Source organism: Chiroxiphia lanceolata, chromosome 7 (genome assembly GCF_009829145.1).
Source record: "Chiroxiphia lanceolata isolate bChiLan1 chromosome 7, bChiLan1.pri, whole genome shotgun sequence".
Classification (NCBI taxonomy): Eukaryota; Metazoa; Chordata; class Aves; order Passeriformes; family Pipridae; genus Chiroxiphia; species Chiroxiphia lanceolata.
In genome coordinates, this window is record NC_045643.1 from 18,789,790 (window position 1) to 18,810,513 (window position 20,724).

General features: G+C 40.4%; 1 protein-coding gene across 1 annotated transcript in view; it reads right to left on the minus strand.

The window, feature by feature from the left end:
* METAP1D (methionyl aminopeptidase type 1D, mitochondrial) overlaps positions 1-20,724 on the minus strand; it is a 46,340-nt gene continuing 25,616 nt past the window's right edge. The window contains exons 3-10 of the mRNA XM_032693272.1: positions 19,071-19,220; positions 15,215-15,363; positions 14,511-14,553; positions 10,604-10,767; positions 2,075-2,172; positions 1,451-1,498; positions 486-564; positions 1-352 (exon numbers count right to left, since the gene is read on the minus strand). Of these exons, the coding sequence (XP_032549163.1) occupies positions 274-352; positions 486-564; positions 1,451-1,498; positions 2,075-2,172; positions 10,604-10,767; positions 14,511-14,553; positions 15,215-15,363; positions 19,071-19,220 (810 nt within the window). The 3' untranslated portion in view covers positions 1-273. The remainder of the gene's footprint in view (positions 353-485; positions 565-1,450; positions 1,499-2,074; positions 2,173-10,603; positions 10,768-14,510; positions 14,554-15,214; positions 15,364-19,070; positions 19,221-20,724) is intronic.

A 20,724-nucleotide genomic window follows, 5' to 3' on the forward strand; every position in this document is an offset into this window, starting at 1 on the left:
TTCACTCCAAATAACCCAAACCTTTGCACTTGCAGACTGTGCATGGCTGCTGCAAGGGTCACAAACAAACCAAGGGACTTTTATTAAATACTCACCAGGTAACACACAGAAAGGACTATGTCCAGAGTCGACCCCTCAAGCTGCTTTTTCTGTCCCCTGCAGTGACTCACACAGCACCCATACCCCCGAGAAATTACAGAAACCTCTTCTCTGTCCTGAGTGAAACTGGAAATCCCAGAAGTACAGCAAGTCCCTCCACTCCTTGCTCCATCTTTAGGTTTCTTCCACCAGTCTAGTGAGGATTTCTGCTCCTTCTGAGGTAATCACAACGGTATGTTCAAATTGTGCTGATCTGAAATGCACATTTAGCAGTTATTACGGGGTAAATGCATCCACCACGCATGAAAACTCACCCGTTTGGGTTTTTTTGTCTGTCAGTGATGAGTTCCATGGCTTAGGAAATAACAAAAAATAAAATCAGGCACCTTTTATTGTCTACAGAAATTGCCGTCCATTTATCCTTCAGAATCTTAAATTCGGGGGATCCTTCCATTATTATTGGCTCTGCAGCAAGAAAACCAAAATGTATTCTAAAGTTAGTTGCACTCCTGCGTGGATTGTGAAACAAGCAAGAAAGGAGGGGGGATGTCCCAGCAGGTCCCTGTCCACACAGGTCCTGTCCTCCCTAGGCTGGCACTCTCTTGCCACACTGAAATGTGAACTAAAAAGGAAGATGAAATATCAAGGTAGGAAGTTGCCCATTCCCTTTTGTAAAAGCAGGGAATTTTAATCAAGCTTTAATTAAGACCCCGTGGATAATAACCAAAGCGCCAACCATTTATAAACAGCAGATAGTTTTAAATATTTGAATTTTTTAAACAGGCTTAAAATGTTCATTAAATCAGCAAAACAACAATTTTCTTATTTCCCTCTAATTGCCGTGCCATTTAGCCACACAGTGAGAAAGAGGGTTTTTCCCCCAGCAGCTTTCCACGATTGGAAGTGAGCACCATCAGTGTGCCGGGCGAGGCTCCGGCTGGTTACCGCCGCCGCAGTCCCCAAACCCAACAGCAGCTCTGGCAGACAGCGAATGACTAAGTGCCACCAGGCTGCTCAGCTTCGAGGACATGATCAAATCCTTCTCACCCTCCTCAACCCAAGTGTGCTGGCAGAGTCTTTGCCTTGCCAAAAACACGTGTCAAGTATTAGAAAGATTTGTAAAAAACATTCCATTTTTTTAAATCTTGCAATTTGAAAGCTGTTTCACCCACATGGTCCCTTAGTTATAATTAAAAAAAAAATTATACTTTAGTCTGCTTCCTAAGGGGTCAGCGTCGCCAACATCCTCCTGTCTGCACAGCTATTTCTATATCCTAATAGAGAAATTTAACGGATCTGGGCTGCTCCGTGGGTGCTTTTTAACAGAAAACCATAGCAGAGAGTTACTAACCTATTGTGAACGCCATCCCCTCTTCCATTAACAAATCGCTGTCATTGGCTACAAAAGAAAATAAAAACGTGTTTATGGATCTTGGCTCTTTTTTTTTTTCTTCTTCTAATAGGAAACGCAACCAGCACTTTGTTTAAACCCCCTTTTGGTTCGCAGGTACTGTGCACGCCGGGCCCTGCTATGAGGCCGGAGCACCCGCCAAAAGCGATCCCACCCCTGCCGCAGTGGGACCTCCCCGACGGCGGCTCCGTCCAGGCTGGGGGCTTTAATTTTCAGCAGACATTTTTCTTTGCCCCGTGACAAACTTCGCGGGCGTGGTTCGGGAGCGGGCGGGATGCGGGGCCGCGGGACACGGCGGGGAAGGCGCTCCGCGGGGCTCGGCTGCGCTGAGAACTCCGTTAACGAGCGATTTGTCCTCAAAAATACTCTCAGAAAACAAGGCCGGGGATGCCTTCCAGCTTCCCAGCGAGGAAAGCTCCCCCCCGGCAATCCCCCGCCCTCCTGAGCCGGCAGAGTGCGTGGGTGTGTGGGGGCTCTGCTCGCTTTACCGCCCTCCCTCTCCCCCTCACCGCCGGCGGCGGAGCGGCGCGGGGGGAGGCGGGTCTGGCTGCGGGGGCCGCTTACCGTGGTGCCACACCTCGGGGTGCCCGTGGAAGTACGACCCGATGCCGTGGCCGACGAAAAAGGGGCAGACCTGGAAGCCACCTCGCCGCGCCACAGAGCTGCGGGGGCAAAAATGACACCGTGAGGGTGCGTGCCCAGACCACCACCTCTGCTAGACGGTCCCAGCCCTCACCACCGCATTGCCACCGACACTGGGTCACCACTTCACACCCGCTCCGAAAGACAGCAGCCACTGGAGCAAACACCGGTGAGCCATTGTTAGGTTTCACAGTAACACTCCTGGTAGCAGAGACTGGTAGCAGAGGCTGGTAGCTCCTGTCCCAGCCCTGCTGTCTAAGCAAGATGGTAGCGTGTCGTCTCCCTGTCTTTTGGAAGGTAATCTTTTCCACAGGCACACTGGGAACTAATTTTAACATGGTACAGCACAGCTAAAGTTGCCAAGTTGGGCAGCCAAGGGTCCAGCACACCACTAAACCTCAGCCTCTACCGAGTCCTCCTGAAGTGCAGATCCAGTGCTTGGACTGGGTTTCCTGAAGAGAGGAGGCTCTTGTTGCCAACAGAGAGAATTAAGAGCCCTACTGCTTAATTTTACAATACTGCAAACATTCAGTATGAAAATGTATTGAAAGTCCAGCAAATATGTTCACACTAAATAACAATGTGTTTCTAATGAATTTATCTTACAGTATTTCAGTTCTGCCTGGGAGATCTGCCCTGCCTGTCATGGCCTGCCTCAGGGAGTAGCATCTCTGAGAGCTGCCTGCAGGGCCATGGGTGGCCACTGATCCCTACCCAAGTTGAGAAAACAAATTCCTATCTCAGTTCCTAAAAAGTGGAGGACTGGAGGTATATGGGATATCCTCTGGCTGCTGGGCCACCCCATGTCTACAGGCTTCACTCTTGGGCTCCGTCTGTACTCAAGCAGTGGTGGAGGGAGTGATTTGAGGCAGCTTAGACAGGAGGGCTGCCCACATACAAGCCAGAAAAATGTAGAGATTTGGGAAGACCTGGAGATGGATTGGAAGTGACAAGGAAGCTACTCCTGGCCCTGCATATCATCCCCACACTGTTTCTAAAATCAAACAGGAGCAAGACAGGAAGGTACTTAGCCTGAAGAGATTTCACTTACATGAAAAGCTTCATTTTTTTATTTTGAATCAAGGTAGGCACTAAGAACTTCAGGTTTGCCTATATTTACACCCTAACAAATGCTCTCTGAGAGTTTCACTACAGGTGAAAAAGTTAAGAAACTCAAATAAAGGTGTAAGCTCTTATAGAAATTAAAGCATGTTAAACCCCACCGAGTAGCTCTTATTCAGGTGCAAAGTGGCCTCAGCTTGCTGTACAAAGTAATCCCTTTGCACACCAGGCTTCATAGACCCTGCAGTGCTGGTTCCAGTGCCCATGGGTCACAGTCCCAGAATTTAATGCCATTGCAATTGAGGAACATGCTGCTCCACTACAGCGAAATGGCAATGAGAGAGTAGAGCTGGGTCAATGGTTAATAATGCTGAAGTGTTCAGACCTTAGAGCATGTTTTAACAGGGTTTGTATATTAGCTTTTACCTACCCATTGCTCTGACACAAAGACTCACCACATTTCTTTATTAACTTTGGAGAAGAATGGAAATTTCAGGTGTAGCAGCCCCCAAAGTCCAAAGTACTAGGCAAAGAGGGTTACCAATAAAGCTAGAAATTCGGGCTTCATCTGTTTCTTTTCAAAATTCAGGCTTTTACCTTATACATCATTTATGTTGGAAAAAATCATGAAGGATTATGCAGTGAAAAGTCCTACTAGAGATGGAAAGTACTTTTCTTCCCTGCCTTTCTATCACATCCACCACATCTGGGTCAGAGACCTGGCCCGCTGGCTATGATGATACCGAAGGTCAAGCAAGAAGTACAGGGAATAGCAATGAGTTAGAAAGCCAGATTCCTCAGAAACATACACAAAACGAATGGAAGATCTCTCGTGACCAAGAGCAATGCAAATGATGATTCCCATATGGGTGAAGTGATTCTCTAAAGTGAGATTGGGAAAAGACATCCATGCAACGTGTGACAAAGTTTTATTTCACCTTCTTCTACAAGTCTTGTTTCAAAACCAGAAACAATTCTAATAAATATTCAGCTTTGCTGATGTCCTTACATGGCATCCCTGAAAGAACACAGTCATTTTTTGAGATGTTTTGTATTATTAGAGGATTTTTTCTACCAGCAAAATCCATCTTCTGTAGGAAGACAGAAAGCTTTTTTTTTTTTCTGTGCAGCTATTTTTCTGAGCACCATGGCTACATACTCTCCACTGGGCAGGAGAAGCTCTTGCCCCAGCACTCAGCTGCTGTCAAGGAGGGTAGCAGCAGCAGCAGCTGCATGCTGGGCAGCAGGCACACGAGCGCCAGGCACACAGAAGGCAGTGTGAAGGCAGTATCCTGTCCTCATGCAGTGAAAGAAGTGGTTCTCATGCATTTCAGTGGTGAATTCTGCCACTTTCTTGCCAAACAGCTTGAAAACAATTCTGTTGGCATCAGTACTTCAGTGGTTACTGTCTGTGATCAAAACAGGGGATCCTGGAACTCATAGGGCTTTGACATCTGCACGACAGACACCCATGCCCCTCCTCCTTCCCTCTTAAAAATGTCTACACACAGAGCCTTGGTATTCTTTACATAAAATGTAACGTGGTCAATAAACCTGAAGTGTCACACAGAAAACCTGTGGAGGAAACAAGCTGCAGGTATGAAACTCAGCTGCTTTCAATCTGGTTTTAGTATTTGCATGTCTTTCAAAAGGACCTATGGGGAATTTCTCTCCATAGCTACTAGCTTTACTTTGGAGTACTTAAAAAATCCCAGTGAGCTCTTACCTGCTTGTGGAGTTACAGTAAAAAGCCAAAGCTGCTAATCCAAACTACAACTTGCAAAGGTAACTCTGTAAATGTACGCGTTGGCTGTAACTTTGAAACAGCTCTGAGAGTGAACTGAACTGTTGGTCTTGGTTAGCCTCTCTGGTCTCCAGGATTCCCAGACTGTGGAATCTGATTAAAAAATCAGGATGACATGGAGTGGAGCATTTTTGCACACATTTGCCATTTGCTGCTGACAACATTTCAATATTTTGGTTGAGCACTGTCCAGTTCAGGATCTATCAGGGGTGGCTGTTTAAGGTTGTATTCCAGTTTTCCTGAAAGACAACCTTACAAGATTGCAGCCCCAGCTTCATCAGATGCTTCTTGTAGACAGGCAGTCCATGCTTAGGCAGCTGGAGGAGCCCTGGTTGCAAGTGGGAAAGCAGCAAAGGCAGGAGGCAGAAGTTGGCATAGCTGAGCTGGGCTGCCTGGCATCTGCTGTGGCAAAAGACGTGCCAGTCTGCCACTTCCCCTCACCCATGGGGTATGCATTTCCAGAGCAAAGGCCGGGGCAGCAGAGCCACACCACACAGACAGCATGAAGAGAAAAAAAGAAGTTTCTTCATAATAATCATTGCTAAAAATACTTATTGACAACATTTATCATCACAGACATTATTCTTTGAGCCACGTTGCATGCTTGGGCAGAGGTGAATTGGGCAGGATTAAAAGCTCAATCATTTAGTGAGCCCAGTACTTGATTTTATGTTTTGTTGCCGTGTGTTCCAGCCCAGTGGCTGCGGAGTCAAGAGTGCCTGCAGTGCTGCTCTTCTTTTGCTTGCGGCAAAGTCAGGCAAAGTGTCTGGCACTGGGATGGATCAGAAGTGGCCAAGCTGGTAAAGGAACATCACTAAGGGCCAGACTATCCACCTAAACACATTGCCAGAGCCTCTCCTGTGGTGGTATTGTGCTTCTGAGAGCAGAGACAGGAGAGACAGGTATCAGTTGCCATCTGAGCATCCTCTTCCCATGTTGCCAGACAACAGCCAATTCTCTGAAAGGAGGGATAAGTGTGGAGACAGGCACTGCTGTCCTGTCAGCAGCCGAACGGAAACTGCCACAAAGCAGGAACAGGCAAGACCAACTCTACAAAGCTCTCCCCAGTACTCAAGCCTCCCCTGAACGGAGCTCTTGGGTGATAAATCCCTGCTGTTAAGAAGCTGAAAAGCAGGTTGAAAGAATTTCCTTAGGTGGCTGCCCTGTGCAGATAGCCTCCAGAAGCATCTAAAGGAGCATTTTCTTTTCCTTTTACCAAATTTTGTCACTTTTTCCTCAAGGTAGGTCTGGTCTAGTATTCTTAGCACTCACTGAAGAAAAAAAAGTGACACAAATCCTATTTTCAGCACTGATAGCAACTGCTTCTCTGGGTTCTCTGATGGTACAATGGAAGAAAGAATTTGACTGATCAGACAAGATGGCACAGACTGCTTTGCTACCCAGGATGAGCATCCCGGTGAACTGATTCTCAGCCAGGAATGTTTCTCCCACAGAGCCAGCTTCTCTCCTCAGGGATGAAACTTTATCAAAACCAGTCCTGCAGAGCAGCATGACATGAATGGCTGAAGTTGCTAAACCAATCTGTCTTACAATTCTTGTCAGTGAACACACTTGAGAAACACATAACAGCCCTATGATAATTGTGTTCTTATGTAGGGATCGGATTTTTTTTTTTAATTACAAGTAATCACATTTTTCTTAGATATACTGTTAGCAGAATGGCCACTGAATGGCATATTTGCTTTTTAAAAAAATGTACTGAAAGCAGCATCAGCCTAAACTATATTTACTGGTGATAAAAATATCTATTTTGAATAGTACCATAGTGTCTAATTTGAGAAATCATGAAATTCTACAGGAAAAATATTCAAGTGTTTTCTTCTTAAATAGTAATCCTAGACTGAGGGAATGCACAGGTTCAGGGATTCCCTATAATGACAATAAATGTTGAGGTATAATTAGTAATATTTTTGAAAGCCAACAATTGTTTTTTGAAAGAAAGGTACATTTTAGTTTCAAACTGGAACACAAATTACTGTATTTTTCTTACAATAGTGCTGAACTTTTATTTGAGGTTCTCTGTTTCTGAAAGCAGACATGATGGATTGAAATAAAAGATAATTTATTGCAATGCTTACTTTCAAGTGGAGAGAGAAGCAGTGTAATTGTAATTTACAGTAGCTGTCAAGGAAAATCTATCACAGATGACATTAAAATGACTTATTTTGCCTGAGCCACTTATTGTTTAAATGTGCATAATCTGATAGAAACAGATTTTTTTTAAATCTGCTTTATATTGTTCTAAATTAATATCAAAACATATACTTAGGAGTTAAACATTTTAAACCATTTATTAATACTTTCATCGCTACTATTTTTTTGTAGGAGTTGGAAATTGCTTTATTTAACAAAATCGTGTTTAAGTTTTTTAGCTCTCTACACTCATAACACTTTCATGGACCTAAACTCACTGTCTAAAAAGAGATTTCAAACTAGATTTATTTATATCTGAAGCAGAAATGTCAGAAATGGTAGAAGAAAATGGACCATAGGGCCCAATTCCATTTCCACCGGAGCTGACCAATAGTTTTGACACCTCTTTCAATGGGAGTTAGCAAAGACCCAAATTTAAGCAAAGTAACTTCCATACAATCTTTTATTGCAACTTGTAGCCGATGGGAGAAGGAACTGCTATCAAGGAAGTATTCAGTGTCAGCTACTGAGCTTCCATAACAAAGACTGTATTTGAATACTGACTGCAAACTTACCTCTGAGACATAATTATTCCCAAACCTATTGTAGAAAAAAAATACTCTGATTATTTGCATGTAAGATGGATTCTGTATATCACTTGAGCACCTTTATAGAAATACTGATGAAAGAAACTTAAACACATTTCCATTCTGATGGACCTAAATGTTTTCAGTTTGTAGGTGCTTGTTCTCAGGTATTATATCTAACTCTTCTGAAACTTCAGATTTTGATGTATAAACGTATGTATTATATATTATATGTCTGTCTGCAAGCAAATGCTGAATGACAAATAATCTGAAACACAGAGTTTCACCAAGTCAAGGTGATCCTTCAGTGGAGGCAGTGTTAAAGTAGTTCTAAGCAAATCAGCACATTTAAATCGTCAACATGGTAAAATCTTGAGAAATAAAGTTAATGACCTGCTATTTCATATATAGTTTTGAATAGTTACGAGCTTCGATTAATCTGCTTTTCAGAGGGGGCGCTGACTATATATTTACACTTTGCAAGCAAACTGACCTCCGTACCAACAGAGCAAAAATCCAATGTCACATTCAACTCTGTTCTTTTTATTTCTTCTTCCTTTTTTTTTTTTTTTTTAATACAGCTAAAATTAATGTAGTGAATCTGTAATGAAATGCATTATCCTGCATGGAGATTTATCAGATTTTCCAACTGAATGCCATGCTTTACTAGCACTAGCTGGAGTTCACCTGCATGTTGGTGTGGCGTGTGGCTCTTTTTTGTAAAGAGTTAAGTTGAACACAAAAAAAGGGAACAAAGGTCAGCACCCAGCCGCCACTTGAATGTGAGATTTTTCTTTTTATTCCCCTTGATGTATACTAGGCTCTGTGTTATTAGTCTTAATGATGGAAAATTGTAGTGTTGATACAAATCTTTTTTTCAAAGTAGTAGGCGGGAGCTCCATTTGTTAGTAAGTTTTTTTGTGACTAAAAGCCATGGACAGTACATTTATGTAGCAGTAAAAGGCCTAGATGCTCTTTCCATAGCAGAGCTAATTATTCCTACTGTGACCTTACTGATCTACCCTGTTCCTAGTACATCTCATCTGCACGCCTGTTCCTCTGTGTAGATGGTGTCAGAGAATATGAAAAACCCTATAATGAAACCATTTTCATGATGGAGAAAGGCTACTGGAGTTGCACTTGCTACAAAGAGGCTCAATTATATGAGTAATTGTGATAATTTTCTACATTCATAGCCTTCAATGGGGAAAAAAGAATGAGAGCCACAAAGGAAAATTACTTTAACAAGAAAGTACAGAGAGTAAAAATGGAAGAAGAGACAAAAAGGGGGAAAAAAATAACCAGAAAAAAAGTTTAAAAAATAGATCTGGAGGGAGGAATAGCAAGACAGGGAGAACAACAGAAATGCTCAAAAAGCCTATGTGCAGCTGTGTTGCACAATTAAATTGAATTTTTTTTCTGCAGTTGATGAATGTGACTACTGCAAATGTGCCTCTGTAGTTAGCTATCATTTGTTGTTCCGTGACAGGAAAAGGATAATTACCTCTCAGAGAGAATCAAAGGCTGACATGCCCTTTAGACACAGCCATGAATGCAGAGCTCGATAGAATGCTTGAATAAGAATCCAGTGTTCTGTGCCCCCTTCTACTCAAGAATAAATTTTGTTAAAATGCAAGAGCACCACCAGTAAATTTGTTGAACCCTAGGTGTTCAAAAATATGAGGTGCATCTATCGACTCATCCCATTTGCAAAAATAAAACTACATTTTGAATTCACTTCTATTATATTCATGGACAGTAAGATAGTGAGATATGCATTAAATTTCTTTTCCCAGTAGGGGTCTGATTCAACATTTCCTATGAAAGAACAGAAAGACACTATCCTTTTTCTCCAGGCTAGTTAGCCTATAATTTAAAACTGTCAAAAACACAATTTTATACAAAGTCTTCAATAAAAGCTTCTCAGATATAACCCAAAGAGGTTTTACTAAAGTTTGATTCAGACTCCGTTACAATATTTTTAAAGCTATAAATACATCTAACTGATATTTTGCCGTTCTCTTTTTCTCTTAAAGTATTTGAAGATTTACAAAGAAAAAAAAAAGCAGCATCCTTTCAAGGTGACTAAGCCTTGCAGCTTTTAAGTAATCAAAATGAATTCAATACATGTTGGGACCATTAGCAGTCCAAAGAAGTATCGCTTAATGAAATGTATACGATATACGTCTTTTTCCTTTTTTTTTTTTTTGCAAACATTTTAAAATGATCCATAGGTACCTTCAAAAAACTAAGATGCATTTTTATTCAGAACCATCAGCAGCAGAAGAGTCATGACTGCATTTATGTGAAGGCTAGAAGAGATGCAAAATAGGGAAAAATCTCTGAATGTCAGCTCTTTTTCCCCCGTGACGTTAGCAAGCACTGCTCTTTGTAAGATCAGAAGCTCTCGAGTTAAATATTTTTGCAGTTTTTAAACAAAGAGACTTATTTATGTTGACTAATTCCTTTGTAACATTCATTATTGCTATACAACGAAAACAATGGTTTCTAACCTTCTTACATTCTTAGACAGATGAGGTGTAGTGTCACACAGAAATAAAAAATAAACTAAAGCCCATTGCAAATCAGATGTGTTAATTTAAATCTACCTTATGAATATCTTTGTCTCTTTCTACAGTTATCTTTGCTGACCCTAGTGTAATTCACTTTAAAAAAAATACCTCTTACCCAAGGAACAACATTATAGCTTGGCAGTTCACATACTGATATCAGACTGAAATGATGGTTTTGAATCATAAAACATGTCATCAGCTTTATACCAAACCACCAATAACCTTTGTCCCACTTGCCAGCCCTCCTTTTACTTGTCAATATAAGGCTTACCTGATTGTGTTTCCAATTACAGAGAAGGGAGCCCCTGGTCTGCAAGCTGCAATTGCTTCATCTCTACATTTCCTGGCAACCTCCACTAACTTTTCACCAGATTTATCCACATTGCCCACCAAAAAGGTTTCAGAAGTGTCACCATGGTAGCCATTGTAATACACCTAAACATATGCAGAAATGTAAAGACATTTTCTCATTTTGCATTCAGAAACAGATCGTCTCCTTAATTAAATCCATTCTTTCTAGGAACAAGCTGTATATCGCAACAGATAGACAGGTAAGCTGTATTTGCAAGAATGAGACTGGAAAAGCAGAACATTGCAGAGGAAAAAAAAAAAGCCTGAAAGACTGCAAGGTGCATAAGGGTTGCCAACATTGCCAATTAAAAATTCAAGACAAGCAGAAGCTGTGCATCACTGCCCAGCAGTGCACCAGGCAGTGACACTGCTCGGCTACAGGACACGAGGCTAACGGGGCTGTTTGCGAGAAGACGGGCTGGGGCTGTGCATGGGCTGAAGGGGGCCTTGGGGCTGTCAGGTGCCCACCCATCCTGGCTGCCTGTCCCTGTGGCTAGGGATCTGCCTGCACCCCAGAGGGGCAGGGCATTTCATCCCAGTGCTTGCTGTGGGCACTGGGAGAGCAGCCGGCAGCTAGACCCGTACGTCCACAGTCAGCATTCCCCACTGGAGTTTTGAGGTGGGAGCTATACCCTGCTACCAACATTCAGAGTGAACCCCAAGGAAAGAGTATGGGCCAAATCCACAGCCAGCTGTTGCAGGTTTTCTTTAATCTCATTTTTAAGCTACAATGTGGTGTTAACGTTAGATTTTACTTCTGATTTCCAGAGATGAATTCTGGGAGAATAAATGTACCACTCTGGCACTGCAAAATTTCATGTGCTGAAAATGTAACACCCTGTTGAATTAATTATGTATTGTTTTTGCTTTTCTTTTTGACATTTTGTAGGTTTTAGACCTTAGCTCTTCCAAAATTCTCTGTCGGGCACAAGAAACCCTGGCTATGCACTACAGAGCTGTGCAACATGCCATTAAAATGGGGTTTGCAGCTTTGCACCATGGCAGGCAGGCCCATAATTTTAAGACCAAGCCAAATTTTCCTACAGAAAGACAAATTATAATGGTGCACAGTTTTGATCTTCTAAAACATTTTTCTCCCCCAAACAGTGGGCAACTATGCTTCTACAACTAATTACTCACCAAGCTCGAATGACTGAACTTTTGCCACTGGCAAGCTATTTGTGAAAGACAGACTCACATTCTTTTTGGCTGATTCCCAACTAAAAAAAAAAAAAAAAGGCTACAGACAGTTTATCCCACAGCCAGGTTTGTCTTCAGGCTGAGATGTGAAGAAAATGCAGGCCATTAGGAGCAAGGGGTGTTTTAAAGAAAGGTGAGTGCCAGCAAGGGACCAACTGTGTTGCCACTGCCCCAGCAAAGAGCAGCTGCAATCCCCTGCTCTACACCTTCCTCTGCCAGTCCAGACTACCACTGAATCTCTTTTATTTTTTATTTAATGCCCATTGGGCAGGTTTTAATATACCTAGTTCATACTTAAACTGAACTAGTTTGTTTTTAGCTCTAGCAAGTACAACATACAAACCCCCAGCATTAAACATCATCATCCTGGAAAAGCAAACTCAGACTTAAAACATAGGAGAGCTTAAAAATAATAACAATAATAACAATAATAATAACAACAACAACAATAACAATATTTACTGCAGCCCATCGACTGCAATTACGTATTTTTGATGTTAATAAACTACAACCATAGTAACTGTAACACACTAACAAGTTGTAAGAACCAAGTTGTAAGAAACATTAACCTGATAACAACAGGCTGAAAACTGCACTATGTTGAGGATCCAGTCATGGCTGACCCTACTGTTTCTATCCTAAAACACATTTTAAAGTCTACATGATTCAAGCCAACAAAATTTGTATTTCATCTATAAATTGCTATTATCTTAATTGTGCTAGAATGGATTTTTTTCTTCAGTTAATTTGTACAGTGTCAGGTATTTACACTTAAGAATCTGAATATTAAGTATTTTATAGAACCTGCACACAATCATAAACGATTTGTCATGCAATATTTACTTTGATTTTTATTCTGCCCACCTGTGAAACATCCCAGTTTTGCTCATTAAAAATAATTTAAGAGATCAGCTGGTAATGCTGAAAAGTAGTATTTTTTCCCTCAGCTATTTTGGACTAAGCAATTATCAATCACAGCACAGTTTCATTTTAAGTGATAAAAAAATCTTACAAAGATAATCAGCAATTCCCACCCTTGCAGAAATCTTCACAGTCGCAGAAACATCAAGATTTATTTTACTTTATGAGAGTAAACTGAAAGCAAATAAATATATGTCTTCAAAAAGACCAGTAACATTTAGACATTTATAAAGAAAAGTGGACAAGATATGCACACTATGACAATATAAAAATGTTTCATTTATTTTGTCATGGAAAGTATCTGTGATATGAATCTACACTTTTTTTTTAATCTAAGGCATCATTATTATCCTGACAGATAAATAAAAAAGAAAATGAACCTTAACGAGATACAAAGAAATATGATGTTAAAACCTTAGCTGTTGCAAACTGATTTAGTCTAATAAAATAAGCAAAGAGACACCAGTTCACCAAAGTAAAAATGAAGGCCAAGAATAAACTTCAAAAATGACAGATTGCACTGTGTAAACCTGATAGTCAGAATTCTACAGTTAAAAAATATGGAGGTGGGGAAGAATTCAGAAAGACCAAAAAACAGACCAAACCCAGTTCTGGATCACATGTGAATATACCATGGGAAAAAGGTCACTGACCCTAATTTTAATAGAAAAAATATTTTAGAAAGCTTGAATCTCATGCTCAGAGGTAGGTCTGCTGGAGATTTCTTCACTCTGCCAGTGTGAAAATAGTATCAAATTACCAAGAGCTTCTTTAATGATTTAAAAAGCTTGTTTTTAAGAGATGTTACTCCTTTGTATGTGACATATTATTGCAAAATAATGGTGGAATTCAAAAGACATCTGTGTTCTTATTAGAAATAAACAGTACTTTGGAAAAATAAAAACACACACATCAAAAAGAAAAAAAGCTTCTGCAAGAGTCAAATACTTTTTTTTTCATAAATAAAATGAGAATTGGGCTTTCAGTTCCTGTGCTTTCTTGCTCCTAAGAAAATCCAGCCCGTGTTTATTTAAATAGCTATAATTGACGATTCTCTGGAAATATTAAATCACAGTTATATCACACTATTTCTGTTTCTGCTCAAAAGGTTCAGGGCTTTTATACCAGGAATGGAACACAACACTACCTTTGGGGATTTTAATAAATGTAGGGAACACTGCTAGCAAAAGAGTTGCTGTCCAAATAGACTGACACACACAGGCCAATGTAGCCTCTAATGACAGAGTAAGATAATGTCAGGCCCCACTCAAAATCAGCAGGAAGAGGAAGATCAATCTTGGCAGAGTGAAGGAAAAATGCTGGCTTTCTTCATGTTAGCTCATCTCATACATATCTATCTTCAGCTGCTGCCCAGTACTGTGGTGCTCTGCATTAACTACACAGTGGATCAATAACAATTACACCTTCTCAAAAACATGACACATAGCAGGATTGGGTTGACATTTCACTTAGGCCAACATTGATCTCAGTGCATCTGATTCCAGTCCTAAATTCAAGTCAGGCCTGGGTCTAGCTGGAATAAACACACAGTTAAAAACAAAAAAGGAAACCAGCTGCTTGTGCCTTGGCTCAGAAGTAAACAGCACATCCATCTGTGCATCCCCCATCTCCAATCCACTATTCTTCCTGTTGCTACTAGTGATTCTAAAGTTGATCAAAGACTATTTTTTATATGAATTACTCACCGTGACATCAATGTTGATAATATCTCCATCCTGAAGAGGTCGACTGAAACATAAACAGAAAAAAAATAAATGGTGACAGACAGCTCCCAACAAAGGGAATATAAGAATAAACACCTAATGACATACATAAAAAATCACGGGGTAGATATTTTGTGATGGAGGAAGGCAAAGGCAAACAGACTAACCATTTTTAATGTTCAGCTCTCACTACTTAGAGAACAAGTGTAGCTGAATATAAAATAATGAGAAACAACTACTAGAAAAACATATCAACACATGAAAAATCTACCATTATATTTATTCTTTTTCTCTCACTAGGGTTCATATTTTACTTTTCGAGTAGCTGAATGTATTGCAAGTATAAAAAAAGCCCACAAAAATTCAAATGTATTTATTCCTTAGCCTATACTTATTTTGTTGGATGAAAAAAAATCAGACAGCACTGTTCCCCCCCACATACTAAACTCAAAAGGCATTATGCTATTTTTTTAAGTGCCTGTACAAACAGGATAATATATTTTTTCTATTTCACATACATTGCTATAACAGCTATCAGTATTGTGTGCTAACATGTTCTGCATCTGCAGTATGTTTACGTATGACATTTAGTTCAGCTGAAGTATGTTCAATATTAAATAAAATTTATTAATTTCAGTTTAACATTTTAATTCCCGTTGGTAAAATGTATATTATTTGGGAAATACCTGTCAGGAATACCATGACATACCACGTTGTTTACAGAAGTACAAACAGATTTCGGAAAACCTCCATAGCCCAGAGGTGACGGATAGGCATTCTGTCTGATTATTTCATGATGAACAATGGAATCTATTTCTTCAGTTGTCATGCCAACCTAAAATATCAAACATAACATCCTGTTAAAAAAGCAAAGATAGTTTCTCATATTTAGTGAATATGACTGCAGCCAAGCTTCAATGAAATATTGGATGTTTCAAGTACACTGCTTTGATACAAAACACTACACTGCCTGATACACTTTATTGATATATGGACCTGGTTTTTTTGAGAGAAAAAGGTTCTAAATAAAGCATGCAGTAGAAATGAGCACTCAAGGGTTCCTAGAAACCTAAAATACTGTCTACTTCCTTTCCATCCTTTTTTCCACATTTGCTTTCTCAAAGACACCAATTTCTCATGGCTTCTTGTTTCAGTAGCTGCTATAGAAATGTCTCATTTCAATGCTTTCAGTCCTTTAAAACACAACATTATTTTCCCTTTTTATTTGTAAAATAAAGGATATTAAGTCTTTTAACTGCCCAGTACATTTGCCATAATGTAGTTGTGCATTTTATGAAGTTATTTTCCAGGTATTCTTTAATTTTATAAAATATTTGGCTTCATATTTTGAGGATATTATACTTAGAGTTGCCATAGCCTGGATGATCACAGTGAATCTACAAGCACTTATCCATCATTTTTAGAAATCTTCATTTTTATGTTTGACATTTTCTAGATTCGTCTTTTCCTCACAATTGTACATATTAAAAAAACCCCAACATTCATCCATTTTCTGAGTATCCACGCTTAAAATAACATTATTCTCGCTTTTCTTTTGGATCTGCTCTGTCTCTGAGTCAGTCTGGTTAGAGCTGAAATCTGAAATTTGGTAGGGAAACCTCTCTTATTGAAAAGTACTTTTGAGGGTTCCTCCACAAATTGATTTTGATTTGAATGAGTTCTGAGCCTCTGAAAAGCATACTTTGCACAGATATGAAGATCAGTCTTGGTAGACTGAAGGAAAATCACAGTGGCTGTGATTTTGGAGTAACACGTGGATACAGGTTAGGCTATGGTGCAGGAGACATACTTAGTCATATACTGAAACTCTGAGACCATGCACAGTGAATGCAGCGGAGTGCACTTGTGTACTGTGCTGAGATAAAACATCTGTTTACTCAGCTTGAATTTTGTTCAGCACAAAACCGTCGTTGGGCAGATGAGGAGCAATGAACCCATTCAACCAGGATTTGGGGTTACTGCACATATCCCCTGCTTTGCAGTAGCCATTGCAGCCTCTGTGCTGGGTGGCAGCCACAGCCCCGGCACGCTGCCTGTACTGGATACCGCAGCCATTGGTTCTGGATAAACACAGGTTTATTGCTCCTGCCTTTCCTCACATATCTATCATCTATAGCCCACAGACAAACTGAGCTGCTATGTACCCGACTGGATGCTGGCTGCTGCTGCTCTGCTCAAGGAATTTGATGTGGCTTTCGGATACTCAGCAGACAGATCTGTGGTCTCTGCATGACTTATACCCGGTTAAAAGTTCTGTTTTTAACACTATCTGTTTTACTTTTAAAGATGCTTTTGCCAGCTGGGCAAGGTTGGGGTGGCATCTACTGCGCACCTTGTGCGTTATTTGGATGACGTGGCAATGTGACGGTATCTAACAAAATATTTCCATGTCATACAATTCGCTGCTTTATTCCCAAATTTGTAACTCAAACCCAGGAAAGTTATCATATATAATACCATATTGTAATTTTAAGTTCCACAGGCAGTAAATAGTAATATCAGAACCATGCACCACCCAAACTGTATCCCTCTGTTTCCATGGATTATAATGCACCTTTGTGGTATTGGAAGATCTTACTGCCACTAGCTAAAGCACAGGCAAGAGCCAGTTTGGAGGACTGTGTGCGAGGTGGGTTCATCAAGACAACAGGAACAGGTAGAGGGATGGGACTCTTCAGATAAATTAGGAATGTAAAGTTTATGTTATGAGAATAGCCTAAAAGAGCTTGGTTTGTTTAGTCTGGTGCACAGCTCTATTCCTGTGTGAAGAGAAAGACTCAAGGAAAGGCAGGAAGCTGTTTAAATTAAAGAGCAGTGTTGGCGCAAGACCAGATGGGTATAAACTGACCATGTGCATCATCAGACTGGAAACCAGAAGATGCTCACTGTCCATGAGGGAGGGTTTTGGAGCATTCTCTCAGTCAGGGGAGTCTTGGACAAACTGGCGTAAAACAACGGCCACCACCAGTCTGTGACTGACCCGGGCAGTGGCCTCAGCACTGCAACTCCAAATGCCCCCTCTCTCCCAGTACACAGCTCCTGGATATGTAATTCTTATCTTATACACCTTCTTGTTCCAAAACATTAATTATGTGAGTGTAGTACTTTGCTATTATGTATGATTTGGTACATACCATGAACTGTAACATAAGCTACACCACACTGCATACATGTGTATTTACACATTACAACTAAAGAGTATTTGAGAAATACTGCTGTCATTCAAAACCCACATTGCACCTTGATCCTTCAGAAACATGTATATTCCCTTAGCTTTAAATGAGTAAGTTTTACTGTACTGGGAAATAATTGCACATTAAGAAGTTAAAAAAGCACAAAGCTATATATGATTAAAGCTTCAGGCAGTTTTATTATTGACCATCCCAGCTCCAGAATTAAACCTCTGGGAAAGAGTGATGATAGCTGGAAGAAAAATCCCCTTTTAAGCCAATGGGATTGACCTACAGTCCCCATCTATCTCTGCATCTCATAGCTACTCAACCCATTTCACCCTATCCAGTATGCTATTACATGAAATACCAAGGCAGAGCTAAGAAAGCACTTCTTCATCTGCAAAACCTGGCAGTAGGCTCCTCCCTGTACATTTTAACTTGGGAGGTGTCCCAAAAAGCATACTGTAGAAACATTTCTGGAAACCATGAGGCTTTATTATCAAGGCACTCTGGAAAATTGTGTGGAATTTGGCAGCTGTTTTTTTCCAATGGCATTTCTATGAGTTGCGCCAGATCCCGCAGGATGGCAAGGGGCTGAAGGATGGACAGGAATGGAGAACGCAGACCAGCCCATTGGGCTTGCACACATGCAGAGCTGGAAGGCACGACATATGAGGAAGATGGGCCACGAAATGAAAGGAAAAAATGCAGTGTGGGCGTTATGAGGAATTCACATCATTTGGCACAGTTGAAACAGAGGAAGACTATCATGGCCAGGCTTTGCAAACGAAGATTTAGGAAGGCTCTATCCACACTTGTTACAAGCGCGTTGGTGGCTAATAAGGCCAATACGGGATAGACGTGTCTGATTGCAAAAGGCACAGCAGAAAGACTCCTTAGGTGGTATATTCTGCAAGACACGATTCTTTGAAACAACATCTCAGCCTTGGCCATATTGATCAACATAACTGGTCTACTCTGGCCTCCAATCGGGAGGCCTGGAGACACACTGTCGACAACACTGCTGATGCCTTTGAGAACGCACGCAGGATCACTCTCGAGGAGAAAAGACAATGCAGAGGAAGACTATAGACACAGAGATATTACACCTCAGCCAGCAACTCACCCTAAGTACTACAGAGGTTCAAAATACAGAAATAATTAAACAGGCATATAACGAACTGAATCAAAAGTTAATAGATTATTATTTTTTCAGGATCTAACTTAAACCTGTTAAACTTAAAATGCACATTATGGGAAAGTTTAAAAAAAAAAGGTAGGAACAAAACCCAAATAAGTGAAAGCATAAAAGACAACCATCCTGTTATGAGACTTCTGTAATTGTTACCTTTAAGCCCTTTCCAGCCAGAAGCAGGACATGACGGGCCAACTGACAAGCTTGACGAAGCCCTTGAATCTGATCTTCATTCTTAATTTCTATGTCGTCTCCCCAGTCTGGTACAATGCCTGTCGTCACATAGTCTGGCTTCTTTATGTGCTTGGAGAAAAAGGATTGAAAATGAAGATCAGAAAACTGAGCATGACAATGGGATCATTTTCTCAGATACTGCCTCCTGCTTCATGGCAGCTTGCCCTTTCTGTCGTAGTATCGACCTTCCTAAGCCATCAGGGCAAACCCTCAAGGCTGCCTCAGAATTTCTTCCACTGCCCTTTTGAACTTAACATTGCCTGTTACTACTGACTTACACAGTCTGTTAGCCTTCCAGTGCTGAAACCCCAGATACTGCAGCCAACTTCCAGCACAGTCTAAAGTTATGAAACTGTGACAAAGACTTAAAAATTCTTCATTTTCTTCTGCAAAGAAGGACATTTTCTACAAAAGGCACCTAAACACCGGAAGTGACAGGGCAAACATACAGAATGAGGTGTTCAAAATTTAAACCTATCAAATCCTTAGTTTCTCATTCAGATAAAACTTCTATTAACTTGCATGAGATTGCTTTTTGACTAAGAACCTTAGGATTTAACTTATTTTAACTTAGCGGGTTTTACTTATTAATCTAGTTCATATGCTAAAACTCGTCCATCTACAATATTACACAAGGGTATCCTGATTCACTGTGTCAAGGAAAATGTATTAAACATCATTTTTTCCACACAAGAACATTTTTTTTTCCACACAGAGATGGCAATGCACTCTCTCAGAGAGTCCTGGGCTGTTTCACTGACTGTAGAAGAATCCCCACAGCCAGGCTGATTTTCTGCCACATTGGCCACAGGACAAGCTTTGCTCTTGACTTCACAAAATACAGACTCAAGCTGGCAGGCAGAAAAAAAAAGTAGGCACTTAGGCTGTACTCAATACAACCATACAACAACAGGGTATACGAGTACAGAAGAGTGGGGCAACTAGTAAGCTCTACTGGGACTTCAAATAGGAAGACTATTGTTACTCCTACAGGTATTTAATTTCTAATCTGATAAAAAGTGAAACTATCTTTAGTGGACTTATGTCAACAGAATTTCAGATTTCCATTTCTTTCAAATTAATGGCATATCAACCCTAACAACATCCTACTGCAGTCGTTTGGGCTTCAATTTAGAAAAAAAAAAAACAACCCACCATTTGCTGGATTAGCAACTCCACAGACAGCACCACCCTCGCTTTGCTCTTGGAGGGCATTTACCCAGTAACTGCTGAGACATGACCCTACTGACCTCTATGGTCTATTAAGGGAGAAGCCCAAAGTAGTGTACATTCAAATGTCTACGTGTACAGTTTCATACCAATATCTTAAAAAAGACCATGTTATTTTAGAGTGATTTCTGGCATACCCTGTATAAAAAAATAACTTTGTCCTCAAGTTTTCAGAGTTCATAGACATGGACTGACTTTTAGACAGCCTGAGAACTCTGATCTGGGAAGCCAATTTTTCATTATGACAATATATTTCTCCCTCTTTATCCTGAAAGAAGCATCTAAATACAGAAAATAAAGTTTGTAAATTCTATGACTTTTAAACTTTTGAAAATATATAGAG